Source organism: Chelonoidis abingdonii, chromosome 6 (genome assembly GCF_003597395.2).
Source record: "Chelonoidis abingdonii isolate Lonesome George chromosome 6, CheloAbing_2.0, whole genome shotgun sequence".
Lineage (NCBI taxonomy): Eukaryota > Metazoa > Chordata > Testudines > Testudinidae > Chelonoidis > Chelonoidis abingdonii.
In genome coordinates, this window is record NC_133774.1 from 90,235,552 (window position 1) to 90,259,965 (window position 24,414).

The following is a 24,414-nucleotide window of genomic DNA, read 5'->3' on the forward strand; positions in this document are numbered from 1 at the left end:
GGAATTATACCATGACAGACCTACTTCCCTCTTCCCTCTAGTTATACAGTTACTATCTATCTTAAAAGCATTGGGACTTAGGCACTTCTCTCCTGCCAGCCAAAACTACATTCTAGAAAAATTAAGGAGGAGAAAATGCTTTGAAGAGCAGAAAAAGATTTAGACAGCTCAGCAGAGCAAAATTACCCTGTCTCATTGACACACTAAAAAGGAAAATAACTATAGTTAGCTCCACATTGGTTCACAGGCATCTGAGAAAAACAGCTCAGCCCACTACACATCTACTTTCCACATATAACAGAAAAAAGCCCCATATTTATATACGAACCAGCTCCATGACTCCCAGATTCTGAATGCTAACCTAAATCCACAAGGATCTATTTTCCGTACACTCAACAAGACCCGGACCTCATATGTTATTAACCAAGCAGTGAATTAAGTTTTTGCCAAGCACCTCAAACAAAATCTTACTATTCCTATTGTATGTATTCAATATATAATGAACTCTTTCAAGCTACTTTCCTTTTCTTGGACCATTTAACCTAAAGTTTCAGAATTAATTGTTGTTCAGGGACATTACTGTTTTACTGCATAATCTATGTAGGCATAAACCAATGTGAATGAAATTAGCTAAAACCGCTTGTTGTAAAGGAGAGGTTACTCATCCGTGTAGAATAGTTTCTTTCAGGATGTGTGTCGCTATGGATGCTCACTTAGGTACACATGCACCCCGTGTGCCCTTTGATTGGGATCTTAGTTAACCGTGCCATCAGCTGCAATACGCCTTCTTACTCCACCTCCTGCTCTACTCTGGGGCTTATTTAACAGAACTGCAGGGGCCAACCCCCTTCAGCTTCTTCTCTATCACAGAGCTTCATAGCAGAGAACTCTTGTCAGATAGTTAAGGGTTAATGCCTCTTTTATCTGTAAAGGGTTAAGAAACTCAGTAAATCTGGCTGACATCTGACCAGAGGACCAATAAGGGGACAAGATACTTTCAGATCTTGGTGGAAGGAAGTCTTTGTTTGTGCTCTTTGTTTTGGGGGTTGTTCGCTCTTGGGACTAAGAGAGACCAGACGTCAGTCCACGCTCTCCAAATCTTTCTAAACCAGTCTTTCATGTTTCAAAATTGTAAGTAACAGTCAGGCAAGGCGGATTAATTTTATTTTTGTTTTCTCAACTTATAAATGTCCTTTTTCTGCTGAGAGGATTTTACCTGTGTTTGCTGTAACTTTGAACCTAAGGCTAGAGGGGGTTCCTCTGGGCTATATGAATTTAATTACCCTGTAAAGTATTTTCCATCCTGATTTTACAGAGATGATTTTTACCTGTCTTCTTTAATTAAAAGCTTCCTTTTTAAGAACCTGATTGATTTTTCCTTGTTTTAAGATCCAAGGGGTTTGGATCTGTGTTCACCAGGAAATTGGTGAAGTCCCTCAAGGCAACCCAGGGAGGGGAGAGTTTTAGGGGGACAGGAAGTATTCCAGACACTGACTTCTGGATGGTGGCAGTATACCAGATCTAAGCTAGTAATTAAGCTTAGAAGTGTCCATGCAGGTCCCCACATTTGTACCCCAAAGTTCAGAGTGGGGAAGGAACCCTGACAACTCTGAAGCAAAGGGGAAGGTGATTGGGTACTGAAGCATCCATAGGGACACACATCTTGAAGAACCACAGTTACTGCACAGGCAAAATAACCTTTGAGTACTATTCCTATGGGTGCTCCATTTCACTTAGGATTGAGCTGCACACTCTAAGGAGGTTGGGGGGGGGGGGGTTTCTGAGTTGGATACAAGATCAAAGATAGTACAGTAGAGCCAGATACAGCATCGGAAGCAAGTCATGAATTACTGCATAGCGTTCAGAAAAGGTGTGCATGGAGGCCCCAAGTTGAAGCTCCACAGATCTCAGCAATGGAAACATTCTTAAGAAAGCCTACTGAAGCAGAAAGAGATCCACTGAATGGTTTAGTACTCTAGAAGGAGGTTTGAGACCATTAGACTGATAACAAAAAGGTAATGCAGCCTGAAATCCATCTAGAGAATCTTTGTTTGGAAACTGGATATCCATTAGATCTGTCCACAGAAGACACAAACAACCTGGAAGATTTTCTAAATGTCTTAGTCCTGTCCAAGTAAACAGCTAATGCCCACCTGAGTGTATGTACTACCATATCCTTATTATTCAGGTGTGGTTTAGGGGGAAAAACTACAAGAGGAATAGATTGGCTAATGTGGAAGTCAGACCACACCTTCAGTAAGAATTTAGGATGTGGTCACAATGTGACCTTGTCCCTGGCGAATAATGTGAAGGTGGGATTTGCCATCAGAGTCCCTATCTCCCCAGGTCTTCAAACATAAATAATGGCTACCACGAAGCCGTTTTCAAAGATGTATCAAGTAGAGAAGAAGTCACCGTTGGCTCACAGGGATATTTCATAAGGCAGCTTTGTAGAAGTGGAGCATCAGTAGAAAAAGATGGTGATGCCATCTGTACTTGGTGAATATCTAGAGAAGTAGTCGTCTCTATCAAAGGGGTGTCAGGCATCTCTCACTGTGACATCTCATGAAAATTTAACTCCTGTGATACTGACCAAGATGGCAGCCATGACTGTGGCAGAGGAAGTGGACAGTACTGCAAGCTTTACGTGCTCCAAGGTGTGTCCACTAGATGACACTCTGACCTTCTGCAGTGTTGCAAAGGTAGGTACTGACAGCCTGGCTGACTCTATTGGTACTGACTTAGAAGAGGTAGTCTTCTTCTCTTTGTTGCCTCGATCCCCTGACAATGTTAATGAACTTCTGGAGCTAGAACCCTTACATTCTTTGGGGTTAGTGCTGCTTATGGTACCTGAGGACCTACAGCTTTGTGGGTACTGAGTCAGGAACTGGGGGGAGGCGAGGGTAGAGGGGAGATACCGAAGTAGCAGCCTCAGTTCGTGAGCAGGGTTTCTTTGAGGTAGATTCCCTGCCTGGGGAACCTGAGCTCTGCTCCCTAATGACTTTTTGAACGTATCTGAGTTTTCCTCTTAGATGCTCTATGGGAGAGTTGTGTGGAAATGGTTTAGGAGCTCTACTTACTCAGAGACGGATGTATGGCAGGGTAGGGGATGTCTCTATAGCTTGGGTGAGAAGACAAATGGAGGGAGCTCTTCATCATGAGGAGGTGAAATTTAATCTCCTAGTTCTTTCTGGTTCTTGATTTTAACACCAGACAAAAATTACACTTTCCCCAAAAGTGAGACTCCCCAAAGCATGCAAATGGACGCACTGGGAGTGGTCCTGTAGCTCACTGGGATAGACTCCTGGCATGAAAGGCAACATTTAAAATCGTGAGAGATGGGCATACCTTTCCAGAAATCTAATGTCCCCACATGAGAAAAAACCTGAAAGGACAACGGTCCTTACTCCTTTTAACTACCACTACTACAACTAACTAAGCTATGTGAAACTATAGGAGGAGAGAAACTACAGTGAAGGAAAGCTCAACTCTGACATTGCTGAGGCTCCATCTCCAGCAAAATGGTGGAGAAGGAACTGAGGGCAGTTTGCTCACACAGCTGTATATACCTACGGTAAAGAGCAGAAGGCTGAGCAGAGCACATGCGCAAGTTGAATAGGCACTGCCACCTAAAATCTCCAAATGCACAGGGCACACACACACTCAAAATGGAGCATCCATAGTGACACTACCTGAAGAAAAACAAAAAGGTAATAAATTAAAATTATCAGGTCAGGAAGATATACCCAGAGGGGTACCCTCAGGATCAGAGTTAGAACTGATTTAATCATCTGAAAGAGGTATTAATCAGTATTCTAATGAATTCCGGAGTTGATATTAAAATGAAAGGAGATGAGAACCTCAACAAGCCCAGAGAAATTAGAAACATAGAAAACAAAATGAGATTCAACTTAGAAAAATGTAAGCAATCTGGAAAAAAAATCTGAAAACAATGACGCACAAACAAAAGGAGAACCCTGGGAAGCAGTAACACTGAAGAGAATTAAGGATGATAGTTGTCATCTTTAATATAGATATAGATAGTCAAGATGACTTTGCAGCACAAATAGCTGCAAAAAGGCCAATGCATTTCTGGATTGCACAGGCAAGTGCATCAAGGGGAGGGTGGTAGTGGTCCTTTTCCATGCAACTCTAGTTTGATAAGACATCAGTTCAGTTCTGGGCAATACATTTTCAGAAAGATTCCAAAAAAGAGTAACTCAGGCAATCAGAACGCTAGAAAAACTGACTGATGAGGAAAGGTCTTAAGAGCTAATATGTATACCTAGGAGACAAAAAATGGATATATTTAAAGACTGAATGCTAGTAAGTGGTGACATTATTTATGAAGATATAACTAGCAACTATAGTAATGGAATAAAAAGTAAAAATTTAGACTTCTATTGGGATGGAGGGAAGCTTCCTGACTACAGGGTCTTCCAAGAGAAGTACTGAATCCACCATTGCAAAGAAGTAGAATGGACAAAGCACTAGAAAATGTTTTAATCGGGAATAATCCTTCATTGCCACGGAATGGTATGGGTGAGCTAGGTCTTTTATATCTCTAACTTTCATGACCCAGAAAAGGTACAACAATTAGTTATAAAGTGGTTAGATAAATGGTAGATGCGAATTTTCTAACACATCTATACTACAATCTCCAAAATCATGTAACACAGTTTTTTCAAAAATATGTTTACCTTCATTTTCCCACTGTACTTCGGATCAGAAATTGTTTCAAAGGCTGCATCTTTGCTCAGATGGACAAAATCTGGAAACTTAGAAAATACCTGGTTGCATACCCTTTTGATATGTCCTTCCTATAAAAAAAAGGTAGAAAAATTTGATCATCACAAACAAGAAAAATGGAGTTCAATATTAGAGATAGTTTGGTCCAGCATTAATCTGTGAAAGAGTGAAACAGGCTAAAAGGACACATTCTTGATGATACTAGAATTTATAAAAGTGCTCAGTACAAAAGCACCTGAGAAGAATAAAAAAAATTGAGGTTTTAGCTTAAAGGATAAGAGGCTACATAGTTAAATATGGGAATTCTAGTAACTAGAGTCTGCCCAAAACACAAGATAGTCCTCTCCCCCATATTAAAGAAAATAAAAGTGCATTGCCTCACTTGGAAAAATACCAATGGTGGACTTTGGCATATATTAAAGAGACAATACAAAATTTTCATTCCCTAATGGAGAAGTTCCCAACCTCTCAAGATTATGAGGATCATTAATTTTCTGATCTCAAGTGCCACAACAGAAGATATGGCAGCAGACTGCCTCACAAACCCTTCCTCCCCCTCCCACCCTTATTAGTTGTTTAGCACAAAGCTGGAGCTGGTCAAAACACCAATATCCTGTCCCAAAGAATTTACAGTCTAAAGGACAGATAAAAAGACACTGAAAAATACAGAGAGAAGATTAAGAAAGGTTTTTAAAATCAGTATTTATACTATAACCTCACTTCTTGCTGGCTCCAAAGAAGAGTTGATTCTTTAGGAACAATATCAGAAAGGAGAGGGCAAACAGACTGGGAGGTCAATTTCACTGGGCGGGCAGGGGGAAGCAATGGGCAGGAATGGAAGGAGATGACAATAAGGCATTAAGACTGATCCTGAGGCCTGGTCTACACTACAGGTTTATACCGAATTTAGCAGCATTAAACAGATTTAACCGTGCATCCGTCCACACAACGAGGCCCTTTATATCGATATAAAGGGCTCCTTAAACCAGTTTCTGTACTCCTCCCCGATGAGGGGAGTAGCGCTAAAATCGATATAAACATATCGGATTAAGGTTAGTGTGGTCGCAAACTGACGGTATTGGCCTCCGGGCAGTATCCCACAGTGCACCACTGTGACCGCTCTGGAAAGCAATCTGAACTCGGATGCACTGACCAGGTAGAGCAAGAAACCCGCGAACTTTTGAATGATTTCCTGTTTCCAGCGCGGAGCTCTGATCAGCACGGGTGGCGATGCAGTCCAAATCCAAAGAGAGCTCCAGCATGCCGTCATACGGGAGATACTGGACTCTGACTCGCTGTGATGTGGAACAAATACTGTCTAGTCAGAGGCTCGTTACGAAGACAAATGCCACAAGCTTTGAAAAATCTCCAGGCTACAGACACGCCACAGCAGCATCGAAGTGCGCGTGACAAGCGTAACGGAGCAAGCCATAGAGATCAAATGGACGCTCGCAGAGGAGGAGGGGTGTCACTGAGGACTCCAGCTATCCTCACAGTCCTCCTGCAGTCTCTCGAAAGCATTGCATTCTTGGTGAGTCCCCAATGCCTACAGGGTCTCAAATCCGCGATGGTCCGGGGAGGGGGCGGGGGTGGTTTCAGGGTAATATCTCGTCAAGTTACACCCCCCCCCCCCTGTGAACGAAAGGGGAAACGAAATTCATTTCTTGCATTTTTGCAATATCACCTCAATGTCTACGCAATGAGCTGCTGGCTAAGAGTGCTGACCGCTGCAGCAGAACAGCGCATGTTTCCTTCCTTTTCCCTAAGGCAGATGGTACATCGGTGGAAACACATCATCATCAGCCGTGAGTAGCTTCTGGCTGGCCTCGGTGAGGTCGGCTGGGGGGCGCAGGTAAAAATGGAAATGACTCCCTGTCATTCCTGGCAAGACGGTACAAAATGCTGGGTAACCGTCATCAATCATAGCAGCTGGAGCCTTGAGCTCATCAGCCCCACCCCCCCATTTCATGTCAAAAGAAAAGATTCTGTACTCCTGGCTGGATAGCAGCGCGAGGCTGCACTCCTCTCCCCGACTCTTTAATGTCCTGCCTGGACTATCATAGCAGCGGAGGCTCCTCCCCTCATTTTATTCACTAAAAAGTCAGTGTTTCTTATTCCTGATTCTTTATTACTTCATCACACAAATGTGGGGACACTGCGCACGGTAGCCCAGGAGGGGTGTGGGAGGAGGGAGCAATGGGTGGGCGTCGCTGCAGGGGCACCCCCTAGAATGGCATGCCAGCTCATCATTTCTGCGGGATCTCTGGAGCTCTGACCTGGAGCGGCTGTGCTCTTGCCTCTCTAGTAGACTTGCCCCATATCTAAGCAGGACTGACTATTTAGACAAAACATAAAGAAGGGAATGACCCACGCGAGTCATTCCCATTTTGTTCCATGCGCGCCCAGCCGACCTCAGCAAGGCCAGCCAGGAGCATCCATTGACAGCAGCAGACGGTACAAATGATTGATAACTGTCATCACCAATTTCCAGTTGCACGGTACAAAATTATTGATACCGTCATCTCATTGCCAATTTACAATGCAGACAGTGGCAATAGGATGGTAACCATCTCTGCTACCTTGCCAGGCAAATGAATGCTGCTGTGTAGCACTGCAGTACCGCCTCTGTCAGCAGCATCCAGTACACATACGGTGACAGTGACAAAAGGCAAAACAGGCTCCATGGTTGCCATGCTATGGCGTCTGCCAGAGCAATCCAGGGAAAAAGGGCGCGAAATGATTGTCTGCAGTTGCTTTCACGGAGGAAGGATTGACTGACATTTACCCAGAATCACCCGTGACACTGTTTTTGCACCAACATGCATTGGGATCTCAACCCATAATTCCAATGGGTGGGGGAGACTGTGGGAACTATGGGATAGCTACGGGATAGCTATCCACAGTGCAACGCTCCAGAAATCGACGATAGCCTTGGTACATGGAAGCACACCATCAAATTAATGTGCTTAGTGTGGCTGCGTGCACTCGACTTTATACAATCTGTTTTACAAAACCACTTTATGTAAAATCGGAATAATCCCGTAGTGCAGACATACCCTGAGATACTGAGTTCAATGGGAGTGAGGGTGCTAGGTACTTTGCAGGTCCAGGCTCAGAAATACTGACTGATGGAACTAGAGCCCAATTTTCCTACCATCTTAGATTTTCCGGTTTGCTTACTGGCTCTCATTGTCAATATTTTAAATCAGTCTTTTGTGTACAGATGTAATCAGACAGGTATCAACTCGCACACATACAGTAAATAATCATGGGAAATGAATTCACCATTAAATAATACCGCAATTCTAGCCTACTATATACCAGTAACTATTTCAAGCACTGCAGCATACTGTAATTTCCATAAACCATTTGAACTCTTAATTTTTTTGTCATAACAAAAGGAACACTATTCTTCCAAAGCACGTCTGACAGAAACGATATTTAAAGTGACATTTAAGCACTTACTATGGTGATAGGTATAAGTATAAAAGTCCTGGACTGCGAGGTGTAACACTTTTCAATGAGGGATCGCCTTTTTGAGGAAGCAAATTGCCAGATTAAGCCAGGAATTCTGCACTTTTATCCCCGAGGCCTCTAAATGAAGGTGATAACATCCCTTTCTCTTTTACTCATTTGCGAGCTTAGAGGTATATTGCAACACTTTAAAAAAAAAAAATTTCTTTGCTGCCTCTGTCTTCACTTGAGGAAAGAAGTGAATTGCAAGAAAATAGCTCTGTGCCAAAATCAGTTTAGATTCACAAATTCCCCATTGCCATTCTAACAATTCAAGCTGACACTGTCTTCTCCTTGCCCTTACTTTTACCAAAGTATTTCTTCTTGTGCTGTTTAAAGCAATTCAGCTCTCTCAAAAGAACATAATTATTTTGGAAAGCAAATGCCCTAAAATATTTTCTATTTTTACAAAGAAGCCCACCCAGGAGAAATTCTTTTGATAAATAAAAAAGTTACAAGTAGTTGCTTCTGACATTATTTGAACACTAAAATGTCTACTTATCTCAATAATTACTGTTCCCCCAACATCACCAGAATTCAATTTTTTTTAAAAATTACTCATGACTAAATGAAAAATGCTGCTACTGTTGAAAACTATTGAATAAGGGTCGATCCAGCACTATAAAAGTCAATGGCAGTTATGTCATCCAATTTTATGGGAACAGGATCAGACACCAAGCACTAACCAAAATACTTCAGTTCCAGCTAGCTAGCTAAAGAGATGAAGGTAAATAAAGTTGAAAAGAAGTGGCCAGTCACAATTATAGCTAGTTGCTACAATAAGACTTTTTCACTAAAAAGTTTCACCCTTTGTTTCAAGACTTTGCTCTTCAGGGAGACCCAAACCAACCTGATGTTTGCTGATGTTCTCGGTCTGTAGTAGAGCAGTATGATTAGCAACCTTCCGAAGGATTGTCAGGTAACTGAAATACAGTGCCCTCATTGTTTCACCATGGGCATTTGTCTGTAGAAACAAAGAAAACAAAAAAAGCAATAATGCTTCCTAAAAGTACAAACAACCTAGAAAAATGTAAATATCCAAAAATTATAGATATTCTAACCATATTTATTGGCAACTGGCAGAATCAAGGTTCTACAACTCTAAGATGAGAACTACCATTTTCAGCAGAGAGAGTATTTGCAATTTCTAAGTATTTTTTAAAACTCTTCTACACAGATTAATAAAGGAACCTTATTGATTTTATTAAAAATGCAGCACGACAGAGAATACCTACAATTTTCCTGCATTTTGTAACAAAAAGTACTAACAGAAAAGATTTCTTTGGAGCTGACGTCAGGCATAGGCAAGCTAAGCAATTGCTTAGGGCCCTGAGCAGCTCAAGGGGGCCCCCTATTAATTATAGGTATGGGTTGTGGTGGGGGGAGAGGGGACGGGGTTCCAAAAATATTCCTGCTAGCACCGCCTCTGCTTCAAAACAACATTGTTTATATTTGTTCTTACATATTACAGAACATGTAATTTATAGAAAGCTAGGGTGACCAAGAGGCCATGCAATATGTCATATGAAAAACAGAAATGTTACAATCAATTTAAATTCAAATTTAAACCACAGCTGTTTTAATGGCATCTTACCCAACAACAGCTAATTGTTTTCTTTCTGAAAAGAAACTCAACAATATTTTACCAACATAATAATAAAAATAATTAAAATGACTTGAAATATTTATGCAAGGTTTTCTACTGCATCAGCAATGACATCAGATAATTGTATTTTCCTGGTTATGGCTGACCGACTTTAAACATGTAAACATGCCAAAAATAACAGTCCATGCATATCACTGAAGTCATTAGCTGACAAATATTAAAAATGATAGCTTTAGCAATTGCACTCCATTTCCAATATTATTCTTAAATGCATACCATAACATTTTAACTAGTGCCCAATCATGTTTCTCCCTTCTCTCTCTCAAATTGCTAGATTTCATGGGAAACTTCAGAATTTTACTCTATAGCAATCTATTGCACACTTAAGCATTCAAGATGTGGCCAAGGGCTTCCAGTAATTTCAGGTGTCATTAGCGAACTGAATGAAATGGAGTGTCACTTTTCTCTACAAAACATCATGAGACATAGAAGCATAGAAAGAGCTAATGTCAAAATTAATGAAAAACTAGCAGCATACCTTCATGATGTGAAATGTATTAACAAAACAATCCAAAAGCTGCCTTACTGTAAAAAGCATTTCAACAAGAGATAAAATAGATAGGGCCATCACACTGAAGCAAGCTGAAAAACATTTATAATGTACATGAGGAATAAATACACTATATAAAAGTGTGTCATTCGCCAGTATTATATGTTCATTTGACTATTATTGTAAAGTGTGTATTTGAATAATGGATTTTCCATTACAGGACAACTTCCGCAGAGTAATTACAAATGTATGCTTATAATTTGAATCTATTGCTATTAGCCAGAGCTGGAAAAGCGCTAATAGGTCATTCAGTCCATCTCCCTGACCCATGCAGGTTGTTCTCTACTGTATCTTTTCTAATGTTTTACCACAGCTCTAAGAAGGCTATTCCACAACCTAATACAGCTCAAGTAAGAAAGTTATTCTTTATATCCAGTCTAAATTTTTCCATTCTTAAAATTTGATTGGTTGAGAGAAGCTGTCCATAATGCTCTCAACGGAGACTGTAATAGCTCTTAAAATGTGTGTGTCAAGAGCAAACTGAGTGACCTGGAGACAAAGATATGCCTAGACAATAAAGGGTGAGGGAGTACATGGAAGAAAATGTGAAAGACTTCAATAAGTTAAAAGTAACAGGGAAGTTGACAAAACAACAGAGTATTTAATGCAATGATAGAATACATGGGAATTTAGAAGAAATGCATTGCTTAAATTGGAGAAGTAAAGACTGGTAAGAATACCAACCAGCCAAAAAGAGTGCAGTTTATTATTTTGAGAATCATAAAAAAGAATAAATTTAAAAGTAGAGAAAAGACTACAAGAAGTCTTCAGTAACTGCTACTTCAGGGAACAGCAAGACCAGTGGAGCTTGAGGCAACTTCCATCACAGCACTTCCATCAATAGTTTACAGATGACCTGTGTCTCAAACAGTTTGGTTTATTTTGTCTAGGTTTTTAAGTTAACAAGCGGCCTGAAGTTATATGATTTTATTTCAAATGTAACCATAGAATAAGCAGCATCACCCCTCCCAGGACACTTTAAGGGACAAGGTTACAGGTTTGCTGAAGTAACCATCCAGGATGCAGTTCTTGAGTTTAAACTGACAGAACAAATTCTTATCAAAGCCTCCTTCTGAATATCTTCTCCTTGCATGCAAAGTGCAATGGATGTACAGAGTGGAAGATCACACGAGGTCCGTGGGTACAGTTAAGTGTGAGTTAATTTGAAATTCTGCAGTTAAGTTAAACTATATCTAACTTTAAAGTTTCTTCCCCATGACTTCCAATTAACTGACACTATATTTATATTTATAACTGGAGCTTAATGGCATTTTTTCCTGAAGTTCAGTATTTTAATAGTTTTCCTGTATGTAATGTATATTTTCCTTGGTTTGTTCTTTAAATTGATTTCCCTATTTTTCAAAACAAATTTTTATTGTTTAATAGATTGTGGCCAGTGTATTTATATACATTTATCTTTTGTTCCACTTCCCCTTGCAAACTGTTACATACATATTAAGACAGCCCCTTCTTAGCAGAAATAATCATTTGTTAATAGTGACTACCACTATCTCTTATCCTAATTAGAGACAGAGAATGTGAGAATCTCAGCCACTAACGTGTCATAACTATCAGCAAATACTGGCTATTTAATCGCAATGACCAAGTAACATACCAACCTTTCATCCCTCACCTTGGATTATTAATCCAATATAAAAAGAAATCAAAGAATTTCTGTTCTGCCCTCAACTGCTACAAAAGTTGTGTGAGCAAAGGTGAGAGACAGCCTGTGCGTCTAGGGGAATAGTGGTTTTGGGGAATGCTCCACTCTGCAACCCCTCTTTTGGTGATCTATTAGGAACAAGACCTGTAAAATAAGTAGGGACAGTCATTCTCTGAAGCATGCTCCTTCACAGGGTACGTCTACACTATGGGATAATTCCGAATTACATTAAACCGGTTTTATAAAACAGATATTATAAATTCAATTTCACGCGGCCACACTAGGCGCAGCGTCCACATAGTAATCGGCAGTGGTGCCGCTCCATCGGTCCGCCTAGCTAGCAGTCGATTTTGCTGGGGCGCTTGCCATTGCTAAGGTGCGATTTCCCGTAGCATCCAAGTTCCCCGCAGGTTCCTCCCTGCCCCTATGGAATTCTGGGCCACAGGAGAGTCCTTGTCGCGGGTGGTTACTCGCGGTAAATGTTGTGCAGTCATTCCTCTCCTCCCTGAAAAACTACAGAGACATCACTTTCGCGCCTTTTTCCCTGGACTTGCGCTCCGCAGACGCCATACACAGCAACATGGAGCCCGTTCAACTTTTTTTTTTTTTTTTTACAGTCACGTCGTGTTACTGGATGTACGCGACAGACGCGATACTCCAGTGCTACATCAGCACATTCATTGCTTTTGCATGATAGCAGAGATGGTTACCAGTCGCTCTGTACATCATCTGCCGGAGTAAACTGGCAATGAGTGACGTTATCTCTCCCCTCTGTACTGTCTACTGCATATGAGTGCCCCTGGCTGAGAATCGGCGGGGGTGCAAAAGCAAAACTGGAGATGAATCCGACGTCAACCCCTCCTTTATTATGGTTTCTAGAAATGGAGTCATCCTGCTAGATTGGGACAGTGTACTGAAGGACCAGTGTATCAGAGAGACAGCTGCTCTGTGTCAGTATTCACCAGGGTGTCCCTGCAACACATTACCCTTGTTCCTCCTCCGCAACCTTCCTGGCTACCACGTGGCAGTGTCCCCACCATTTGTGTCATGAAGTAATAAAGAATGCAGGAATAAGAAACACTGACTTGTTAGTGAGATAAAATGAAGGGGAGATCCTCCGGTGCTATGATAGTCCAGGGGCATTAACGGGAATTGGTCGAATGTGGGGAAGGAGCCCAGGATCCCACTGCTGTGATGTCCAGGCAGTACAGAATCTTTTCTTTACACATGAAGGGAGGGTGAATGTTGAAGCTCAGCCCCCCAGTTGCTATGATTAGACAGTTACCAGCGTTCTTGTCCCATCTACTAGGAAGACCAGGAATCATTCCTGCTTTTACCCAGGCGCCCCCCCAGCAGCCTCATCTCAGGCCAACATTTAGGTATGTGAGCAGTTATCAAGCACTGAAGCACTCGGGTTCATAAGGACCGTTACCAGTCCTACTGCACCATCTGCACCGGAGAGGCGAGAGGAGCGAATACTGCGCTTTCACTGCTGCAGCGGTAGCATCTTACCAGCAGCATTCGGTAGACATAGAGGTGATATTGAAAGAAGTCAAGAAATGATTTCTTTCCCTTTTCTTTCACGTGGGGGGCGGGGGGGGAATAACTGAGGAGCTATTCCCTGAACCAGCCTAGACAATGTGTTTGAACCTACAGGCATTGGGGCTCAGCCAAGAATGCAATTACTTTTCAGAGACTGCTGTGAGACTGTGAGGATAGCTGGAGTCCTCAGTACACCCCTGCCTCATTAGCGTCCATTTGAGTCTCTTGGCTTCCCGTTACGTAGATCACGCAGCACACTGTGTAGCCTGGAAATTTTTTCAAACGCTTTGTTGAGCTTTCGTCTTCCGTAACGGAGCTCTGATAGACAGATTTGTTCCACCAATCACGCGTCAGACACAAATATCTGCCGTAGGCCATGCTGGAGCTCTAATTTGGTATAGAGGATAGCTACGACCACCCGTGCTGATCAGAGCTCCATGCTAGGCAAACAGGAAATATTCAAAAGTTCACGAGGCCTTTCTGTTTAACTGCCCACTGCTCCGAAGTTCAGATTGCTGTCCAGACGGTCAGTAGTGCACTGTGGGATGACGCCCGAGAGGCAAGTAGTAACGTCGATTTGCGGCCACACTAACCCTAATCCGATATGTTTATATCGATTTTAGCGCTACTCCTCTCGTCGGGGAGGAGTACAGAAATCGATTTAAAAGAGCCCTTTATATCGATATAAAGAGCGTTGTAGTGTGGACGGGTACAGCGTTAAATCGATTTAACGCTGTTTAAATCAATTTAAACGCGTAGTGTAGACCAGGCTACATTGTCCAAACCAGCAGGTGGAGCGATGCAAGTTACTGCACTCCTGAAATCTAGACTGTGAAAATACTTACTTTGTAACAACAATTCTTCCTTTTACGGCCACTGCTGCAACTACAGGGCTCCCGTGCTCGCAGTACTAAGCTCACATCTTCTGTTGCCAACACAGCCTGATATACTTGTTTCTGGAACTCTGTCAGGGAACAGTATACCATCTGCCAAGATAGAACCCCAAAATACAATTGTATGCAGCATACAGGAAAAAACAACAAAGACCACAATAAAAATATAAAACAAAAATGTCAAAATACTAAAATTACAGAAAATGGAAAATAAACTGGTAGATGTAAAAGTAGTAAAAGGGCATTTTTCTGCTCCCAGTAAAGAACTGGAGGCTGATGTGCTGGAGGAAAAGTGTGAAAATATGGTCAACAGGTAACTGTGGTAATTTTAATACTTTTTTTTTTTAAACCAATTCTATTAGCAGTATTAAAATCAAACTACATTGATCATTCTGCAGTTTTACTTCCATTACATTTTCTTTAAGCTTTTCTGGGGAGGTGCGGAGGGGCGGTGAGGGAAAGGTTTAAAAGACCCAGCCCTAAAGGTTCTCGCCCACTTAGTCAGAATGGTTTATTTGCCTTTTCCTTTCGCTCCCCTTTGGCACTAACTATTGTAGAACACTTCTACAGTCAGGGAAGATAAAACACAGTCAAATCTAAGGGAGCCATTGATACTGAGAGTCACAGGAATGGGGAGGGGCGGATCTGTACAGTGGTGTGTCCAAAACTCTTATCCCTCCTCCCAAAGACCATGGGTGGCATCTCCATGACATCTTTGGTCTTAACCAGCAGGAGACACAAAATCCCAAGATCACTTCTGAACCTAGGCCACCCACATAGCAACAGCACCATGCTGTGCTATAATAATACAACAGTAACTTGAACATATACTCACATTAACAAGAGAATGAAAAGAAATAAAACCTGCTAGATTTAGAAAAGCATCTGACTGACATTTGTGTTAATCTTTCCTTTAGAAGACACGGTTTGGATGACATTATTACAAGCGCTGTATGAAGGGCAAAACAAAAATCTAGAAAAACAGCTGCATGCTAATGTGTTTAATGTATTAAACGTATTTGTGCTTGCCGGCTGGATAAATTCTCATATTCATCAAAACATCCTAGTCATTATGATTTAAAAAAGCATGAATTCTTAAATTATGTTTATACCAGCACTAAAGAAATTGCCACAATTAGTCACAATTAACTTGGAAAAAAAATAAACATTTTCAAGTATTCTATTAAAATGAATACCAAAAAAGTGGAGAACTAAGAGTTACTGGCTTTTAACAAGCCTTAATTTATTTATTATCAGACTTCACATCCTGTACAGGCTTTCAAGAGATCAAGGCTGCACACAGAAATGTGTAGCTGATATTGGACACATAATTACAACTGTGCATATAAATTAAGCATCTGGACATGTTAATGGTCAATCAAATGCCCTGCTGGGCATTTCCATGCTCAAATAGCTCAATCTGAACATGCAGTCATAGTAATTATGTGAACAAATTAAGTATGCTATTGCATGTGCATTTTTGCTCACTGCCCTCGACCTCTGAACTCTTGAAAAATCTGATCACAGAACCATGAACTACTAGATACACTATACAAAACAACACTATGATATATATGATAGCAACCAAAATATGATATATTTATTAGTATTTCGTAAAAACAGTCACTCTTACTCTGTCTTCCTTCTTTGGCAACTGATCACTAATAAAAGCCTTAGTACGTCTCAGGAACCAGCCAGACATTTTTCTTGCTAGCTTCTGCATGGCCTTTCGACCTGTTGCTAGCTCTCTCTTAGTTGCGGTGTGCCTCTGGCCATGCTCTACCGGATCAGAAAATTCCTTCTTAAAGTGTGTTCTGCTACCCAAAAGTCCGGGTATAGCCCTAAAAGAAATAAAAGAACAGCAGTCATTTGCTGAACATCAATGCAGAATATCCTCTTCCATTGACTAAAAGCATATGAAATATTCCTGACTAACACTGACAGATCTTAAATCGATCATCAGCAGTGAAATGAATAAATACGATTCCTATATATAACAGAAATGTATCATTCTACTTCCAGACTGTCAGCCTTTCCATGTACTCACTGTCAGCCTAAGTTTAGGCATGTAAATCCCTATACAGGCTCTTCAGTAATAATGACTCAGTCTTCAAAGGAGCTCAGCATCTGGAGGTCCCATGGACGCTGAAAGGCATTATGAATCAGGTCACTATTATTTAGGAGCTTATTTAAGGATTTAGGTGCCTAAAGTTTAGGCACCCAGGTTTAAAAATATTGACTTTGATTCTTTCTGATTTAACTCCATCCGGTTATACAGATATCAAATAGTTTAATGAATCTGAATCTAAAGAAAACAACAGGAATTCTTAAACTCACTAGCCATTTGCTGAGCAATACTCCCTGTTGGGTAATCCAGTCTAACACCATCTCAATGTTCTAGTTGCTTGGATTTTACATTAAGCTTTGGTACTAACTCATCGCCTTCCTGACATTTCACCTCAGCCACAATTGCTCAGTATTTAAGATTTTTAAAATTGTAACTAAGAAAAGACTACTTTGTTTGCACTTTCCATTCCCTCAGCTGGGGTCTTTTTTCCTCTTTTGAGCAGGGACTGTCCCTTCCTATGTATTTGCACAACATCTAGCACATTGTGGGCACTACTGAAATGAACATATAATTAATCATCATGAGGACACACAACACTCCTAGGTACATGAATGTGAGTTGTACACTTTAAACAAAGCAGGAAGCAGAGTGCCAGAGACTAGGAGCTAAATAATTATTCTTATCCTGTTATGTGTGGGGTGGCTTAGGGGCACCACAGGCTGGGGGGGGGGGGGAGAGAGAGAGAGAGAGGGAAGTTAGGGAGGGTAGTACAACAAGTAAGAGAAAAAGAACTCGCTCCCCCTGCTTACCAGTACCAAAGAGTGAATGGACGACAAGAGAGGACCCATGATACAAAGCTAAATTTAACGACTAGATGTAAAAGAAAGGGTTAATTTCCAATAGTTTGGAGGGCGTGCCCTGGTGGGAAACCCCATGTACTTCCAGCAGAACCAGTCCAAGATAAGAAAGTGATGGGATTAACCTCACTACGGCCCTGTTTTCTGAACACTGCGACCCATACTGTACCACCCTGTCACTTCTCTGATAAGTCTCTCATTAAAAATTAACTATTACTTACCAGTCCATGACACCATAAGGTCTTCCCACATGTTGTCTGAAAGAAATGGTTCAGTAAGGACCTATACGAACACTACATTTTTAAAAATGCCGTTCATAGTTTTGGGTTTTGTGCTTTGGTTCTTGATTCTGCTGTGCTCATCTACGAATGACAGCTGACCATTCTAGTGTGGATCAAGAGGAAAGTACAGTTTCACATGTAACTGTCACTGGCATTAATTCACAACAGTGTACACGAATTCAGCTGTGCTTCCCACATTGTTGACTAAAACAAGGATTATTAAATAAAATGCATCAACTTACAAAAAAAAAATCAACTGACAAGTCCAAATGTAACAGAGTACACGTAATATTATGCTGTAACGAAAACCAACATATCCAAACCCTTTTTTTTTCACTAACTTTAATGCATTTTACAATCCTGTCGTTGTGCACTCCGTTTCACTATAGTCAATTTGTTCAGATCCTTCACCAGATAAATGCAAGATAAATGTTTGAGGAGAAAGAAAAATTTGATTTACCATCATACACAATGGGACTTAGGTGTAGAGATTTTTAAATTTCTCTTTAAAAAACAATCCTCGTTTTCAAGATGACAGCATCCTGAAACTGCAGTTTGAGAGGCATCTGCTCCCTTTCTTGAGCATTACTACATCAACTGTGCAATAAAAAATAAGCATCAGAGAATTTGTACCAATCAAGGTTTTTAAGCTTGCACACAAGGAAATTTGATTACGTTCATCCATCTGTTATTGTAGTTTATTTTTACTTTCCTACAACTAGACATTAGGCTGGTTCCAAAACCTGGCAGCTAGCTGAGCCACCCACTATAGCTAGGGCCGAACAAACTCATGGCGATGAAATCACGTGTTTGGACTGTGAAATCCGGTCTTTCGTTTGTTTTTATCTTGTACTATACAGATTTCCACGGAGAGATCAGCATTTCTAAACTGAGGGTCCTGCACCAGAAGGGTGGTTCAGGGGGATCAAGGTTATTTTTAGGATTAATAAGAAGAATTTTAGTTATAAATTGGGGACACATCAGTTGGAAGCAACAGAGGGAGAAGGACTTGGAGTATTGGTTGAATCACAGGATGACTATGAGCCGCCAATGTGATATGGCCGTTAAAAAAGCTAAGTGCAGTCTAGGATGCATAAGGCGAGGTTATTTCCAGCAAAGAATAGGAGGTGTTAGTACCATTATACAAGGCACTGTAGACGCCTCATCTGGAATACTGTGTGCAGTCTGGTCTCCCATGTTTAAGAAAGATGAAATCAAACTGGAACAGTTCAGAGACGGGCTACAAGGATGAGCTGAGGATGGAAAACCTGTCTTATGAAAGGAGACTCAAAGAGCTTGCTTGTTTAGTCTAACCACAAGAAGGTTGAGGGGGATATGCTTGCTCTTTATAAATATATCAGAGGATTAATATTAGGGAGGGAGAGGAATTATTAAGCTTAGTACCAATGTAGACCAAGAACAAATGGGTTAAAACTGGAAATTAGGAAGTTTAGACTTGAAATTAGACAAGGTTTCTTAAACCATTAAAGGAGTGAAGTTCTGGAACAGCCTTCAAGGGAGTAAGTGGGAGCAAAAGACCATATCTGCTTTAAGGATGGTATGGTATGATAGCTTAATTTTGGCAACTGATCTTTGATTATCAGCAGGTAAGTATGCCCAGTGGTCTGTGACGGACGGATCTGAAGTTACTGCAGAGAATTCTTTCCTGAGTGCTGGCTGGTGAGTCTTGCCCACATGCTCAGGGTTTAGCTGATCGCCATATTTGGGGTCGGGAAGGAATTTTCCTCCGGGGCAGATTGGCAGAGGCCCTGGAGGTTTTTCGCCTTCCTCTGCAGCGTGGGGCATGGGTCACTTGCTGGTGGATTCTCTGCAGCCTGAGGTCTTTGAACCACAATTTGAAGATTTCAATAACTCAGACGTAGGTTAGGGGTTTGTTACAGGAGTGGGTGGGTGAGATTCTGTGGCCTACTTTGTGCAGGAGGTCAGACTAGATGATCATATTGGCCCCTTCTGACCCTAAAGTCTATGAGTCTAGAGGGGGTTGTGGTATTGCCGCCCTTACTTCTGTGCTGCCTTCAGAGCTGCGCAGTCAGAGATTGGCAGCTGTTGGCCAGGCGCCTAGCTGCAGCAGTGCAGAAGGGTGGCAATACCATACCATTGCCCCCTTACTTCTGCGCTGCTGCTAGTGGCAGCTCTGCCTTCAGAGCTGGGCTCCTGGCTGGCAGCTCTGCTTTCCAGCCCTGCCCAGCCCTGAAGGCAGCGGCGCAGCCAGCGGTAGCGAAGAAGTAAAAGGTAGCAGTAACTCTCCCCCCCTTTAACATTCACAATGCCTTTTTGGGTCAGGACCCCTACAATTATAACACCATGAAGTTTCAGATTTAAATAGCTGAAATCAGGATTTTAAAAATAATAAATGTCATATATCCGTGAAATTGACCAAAATGGATCGTGAATTTGCAAGGCCCTAACTATAGCATTGCTTTCATAGGCTACTGCCTTTCCTATGATTAGATTTATCTTTTAAAAAATTAAATTTAGCACATTGACAAGGTTTTGTGGCCAAAAATATGAACTATTGCCAGTCATGCTATACCATTTCTGGTATAAAAGAGATGGACTGTCTGTCTCCAGGGCTATGCATCCAGCAGCTTTTAAAACCACTAACTCCACTTTTTAAACATTTTTTTAAAAGTTAATTTAACAATTATAAACAGGTAGCAGATTGAGAATCCTGTTTACTGAAATCTTCCATTTTCCCCACATAACAGGTACAGCATGGGTAGCAGCAGTACAGAAAACATCCTTATCAATGAGTCTGAAATATGACTTGAAGGGATCAACTTCTAGGGATGACAGGATTGTTCATTTTCTTAGGTTAGATAAATGCCTATCAGGGATGGTCTAGAGAGTATCTGGTCCTGCCATGAGGGCAGGGGACTGGACTCGATGACCTCTCAAGGTCCCTTCCAGCCCTAGAATCTATGAATCTCTACTGCCAATGATATTGGGGGGGTTGGTTAAGGGGTTGGAGGGATGTGGAAGGGAAAGCTGCATATCTAGCAGCAAGAGAATTATGGACAACTGTTCCAAAAGGAATTTGAACATCAGCAGCCATTACATGGTAACAACTTTTGGTCACTATCAGTCTGGAACACAATAAAACCCCATGACCTAAAGGTGAAATGATTCACATTACCAATCCTGAGTCATCCAGCCCCCAGACAGATTTATTTAAAATTCATATTTATAAACCAGGCAGAAGATTAGTTCTGAAATCATGATATTTTGAGCAATTTCAAAATACATTCACTTCAAGTCTGTTGCTCCTTTAATACAATCAAGCAGTCGCAAGCAGAAGCAGGCATATTTTAAAGTATCACGCCTCTCCCCCCACCCCCATTTTAAAAATGCCCTATTTTAGATTAATTTATTTTTTAAGACTGAACCTTCATTCAGTACTACTGAAATACTCTGAATCAAGTAGCCCATGTCAGCCTCCTACATTTCAAAAATCTACTGTAAGAAAAGTCAGATCCTCTCAAGAGAACACAAGAGAGAAAACAATGGCTAGATGCAAAGTGGGAACAGGAACGAGCATATTTGAAAGTAACCAAAGTAATTTCAACTAATCATTCCTCACACTCATGCACGAAGAGATTTGAGTATAGGGATTACTTCTCCCTCTCACACAGATTCTCACATCTCTACTGCAAACCACAGTATTTTTAAACAAGACTAGGTTAACAGAGATAGCTATAGGAATCTCTTCAGCTATGATTCAATGTAAATTGTTATCAAGTCCTGAAGGTGAACCCAGGGCTGCCCAGAGGGGGCCTGGGGCAAAGCAATTTTGGGGGCCCCTTCCATAAAAAAAATTACAATACTGTATTCTCGTGGGGGCCCCTGCGGGGCTCGGGCAAATTGTCCCACATGCTCCCCGCCAGGGGCGACCCTGGGAAAAATAAACCTTCCACATCTCGGCACAAACCCAGTTTTGAGAAAACTTCTTTACAAGGTATCGCTGGTTCTCAGCATCAGCCAGTGCTAAAAGGCACTAAAGCTCATTAAAAGGGTTAGAGAAATATTTTCCATCAAAACTTTTTGGATCAAAAACTAGGGGTTTTTAAAAAGCGGAAAAAAATGCGGACAATGTCTGCTTTCCTTCAAAATTTGTTGTGTTTTTTTTAATTGAAAAGCTGAAATTAGTCGGCCAAAACCTGAATATGGTTTGGGGTTTCAGAAGCGTGTGGCCAAATATTTGCTGCTTGCTGTGTGTTTGATTGTTTAAAGAAACACTAAAAAAATTCTGCTTAAAAAAATCCAAAACTTTTGAACCACCTCAACTTGTGACCAAACGCCTGAGCCCACCCAGTCAGAGATTTTTTCCAGGTTTCTGATTCTCTGCTGGCTTTCTTGACTCATATCTGTCTCCATAACTTTGGGTTCATTTAGGTTAGAACATAAGAACAGCCATACTGGGTCAAACCAAAGGTCCATCCAGCCAGTATCCTGTCTACCGACAATGGCCAATGCCAAGTGCCCCAGAGGGAGTGAACCTAACAGGTAATGATCAAGTGATCTCTCCCTGCCATCCATCTCCACCCTCGACAAACAGAGGCTAGGGACACCATTCGTTACCCATCCTGGCTAATAGCCATTAATGGACTTAACTTCCATGCATTTATCTGTTTCCTAGAGACTGACTCCATGGGGTCCCTCACAAACTGGTGACGGTTACTGTGGGTTTGTCTTTAGTATAGCTTATATGTACATGCTCCACAAACTGAGCATTTGAGCTCGTTCCAGAATCTGGGATGAGCCTATGTTGTGAAAACTGACATGCTCAAAATAGCACATGCATGTGAATGAACCACAGGGTGCTAAAATTAAATTAACCCAGGGCTTCTCAAAACTGGGGGTCGGGACCCCTGCAGGGAGTCACAAGGTTATTACTGGGGGTTGTGACCTGTCAGCCTCCACCTCAAAAACCCCACTTTGCCTCCAGCATTTATAATAGTGTTAAATATATAAAAAAGTGTTTTCAATATATGGGGGAGGCGGTTCACACTCAGAGGTTTGCTATGTGAAAGGGGTCACCAGAACAAAAAAGTTTGAGAACCACTGAACTAACCCTCTGAAGCCTCAGGGAATGCAGGGGAGGGGGGGTGTCTCCCTTGGTAGGGTCAGGAAAGGGTAGGTGGTGAAGGATATTGCTCTTCTCATGTGATCCCTCCCCAGTGGCTAATTTTAAATGAAGCTACTCTCCCTGACATGAATCTCCCTATGGCACTGAAATTGAATATAGACTATAATTTGGCATTTGAGAAAAAACGGATGGTAGCCCTAATGGAAAAGCTTACAGCTTGGCTCTTCTGCAAGCCTCAAACTGCTGGATGAGCTTTAGAGTAGGGAAGGCTGTGCCTCCCAAACAGCCTAGCCCTGCCCCCTATCTGACCCCCCTACTTCCTGCCCCCCAACTGCCCACCCCCCTTAGAATCCCCGACCATTCTGTTCCTGGCACCCCGCTCACCCGGAGCCTCAGTGCATCGTATCCAGCAGTGTCCCTGAACAGCGGTGCAGTGTGGCTCCCGCGGAGCTCCTGAGCTCCGCCCTGCTCAAAGCCACGTGGTAAGGGAGAGGCTGGGCGCTCAGGAGTCCTGCCGGAGCCACAGGGCACTGCTATTCAGGGACGCTGCTGGATCTGCTGAGGCTCCGGGTGAGGGGGCGGAGGCGGGGTCGGGCTGCGGGCCGGGAGCCTCGCCCGTTCTCTTGGGGGCCCCTGCGGAGCCCGGGGCCTGGGGCAAATTGCCCCACTTGCCCCCCTCCTCTGGGCGGCCCTGGGTGAACCCAGCTGTTTAAACTACAAGATCACGTCAAGCTGTCAGCAAGTTTGTAGTGTGAGTTCTCTGTATTTAAACAGTCAATGCTGACTTGGTCGAATGATTGTACTCAAGGTCATGAACTATAGCAAAGATAAATTGGAAAGCAGGAAGACCTCAACCTCTATAAAGTCTTTTGGGGTATTGCCAACATAAATATTACAATATCTCTCTTACTTAAAGTTTCCTGAATTGAGGGACCAACACAACCTAGCAAAAAGCACTGCACTGTGTCAACTATTTGCACTGTACACCAGAAGTTCATCTACTGTGAGGACTTGTTGAGGGGTGAGGGCACTATGGAGAGTTCTATGCTAAACTGCATCGAAAGACAGCTAAATAAATAAATATTGAATCATTTTCTATCATTACTTTTCCATGTTGCCACAAAAATATATCATCATGAATGGGCGTGAGGCTGTCTGTGGGGCCACAGATGAGAGAGTAGGTTGTCTATGAGATGATTAAGCACAGTCCACTAACAGTGGATACTCTGTCATGCAACAGGGATATGTAACCTAGATGTATATTGTACTACTAGAGATGACCCACAGCTTTGCCATTCAAGTTTATGGCAAGTATGGGGGTGGGAGAGTATGTGCACTGTGCTGGGAAATTTTGTGTTGATTTGTGCAAGTGGCGAATGCTGCGGTGAGGAGCTATCTGTGTTTGGGGTTATTGTGTGTTCTGGGAGATTTGTGCTGAGTTGTGTCTAGAGTGTGCACTGGGAGACTGTGTTGAGCTGTATGGGTGGTGAATGACAGCTAGTTGAGTTCATTTGTGTGAGGATAT

At 42.0% G+C, this 24,414-nt stretch overlaps 1 protein-coding gene across 1 annotated transcript in view; it reads right to left on the reverse strand.

Moving 5' to 3' along the window:
* The window catches only part of ERCC6L2 (ERCC excision repair 6 like 2), an 81,378-nt gene extending 63,489 nt beyond the window's left edge, over nt 1–17,889 (reverse strand). Inside the window, exons 1-5 of the mRNA XM_075067212.1 lie at nt 17,723–17,889; nt 16,210–16,417; nt 14,529–14,669; nt 9,113–9,226; nt 4,701–4,820 (exon numbers count right to left, since the gene is read on the reverse strand). Coding sequence (XP_074923313.1) covers nt 4,701–4,820; nt 9,113–9,226; nt 14,529–14,669; nt 16,210–16,417; nt 17,723–17,730 — 591 coding nt within the window. The 5' untranslated portion in view covers nt 17,731–17,889. The remainder of the gene's footprint in view (nt 1–4,700; nt 4,821–9,112; nt 9,227–14,528; nt 14,670–16,209; nt 16,418–17,722) is intronic.
* Nucleotides 17,890–24,414: the final 6,525 nt, after the last annotated feature.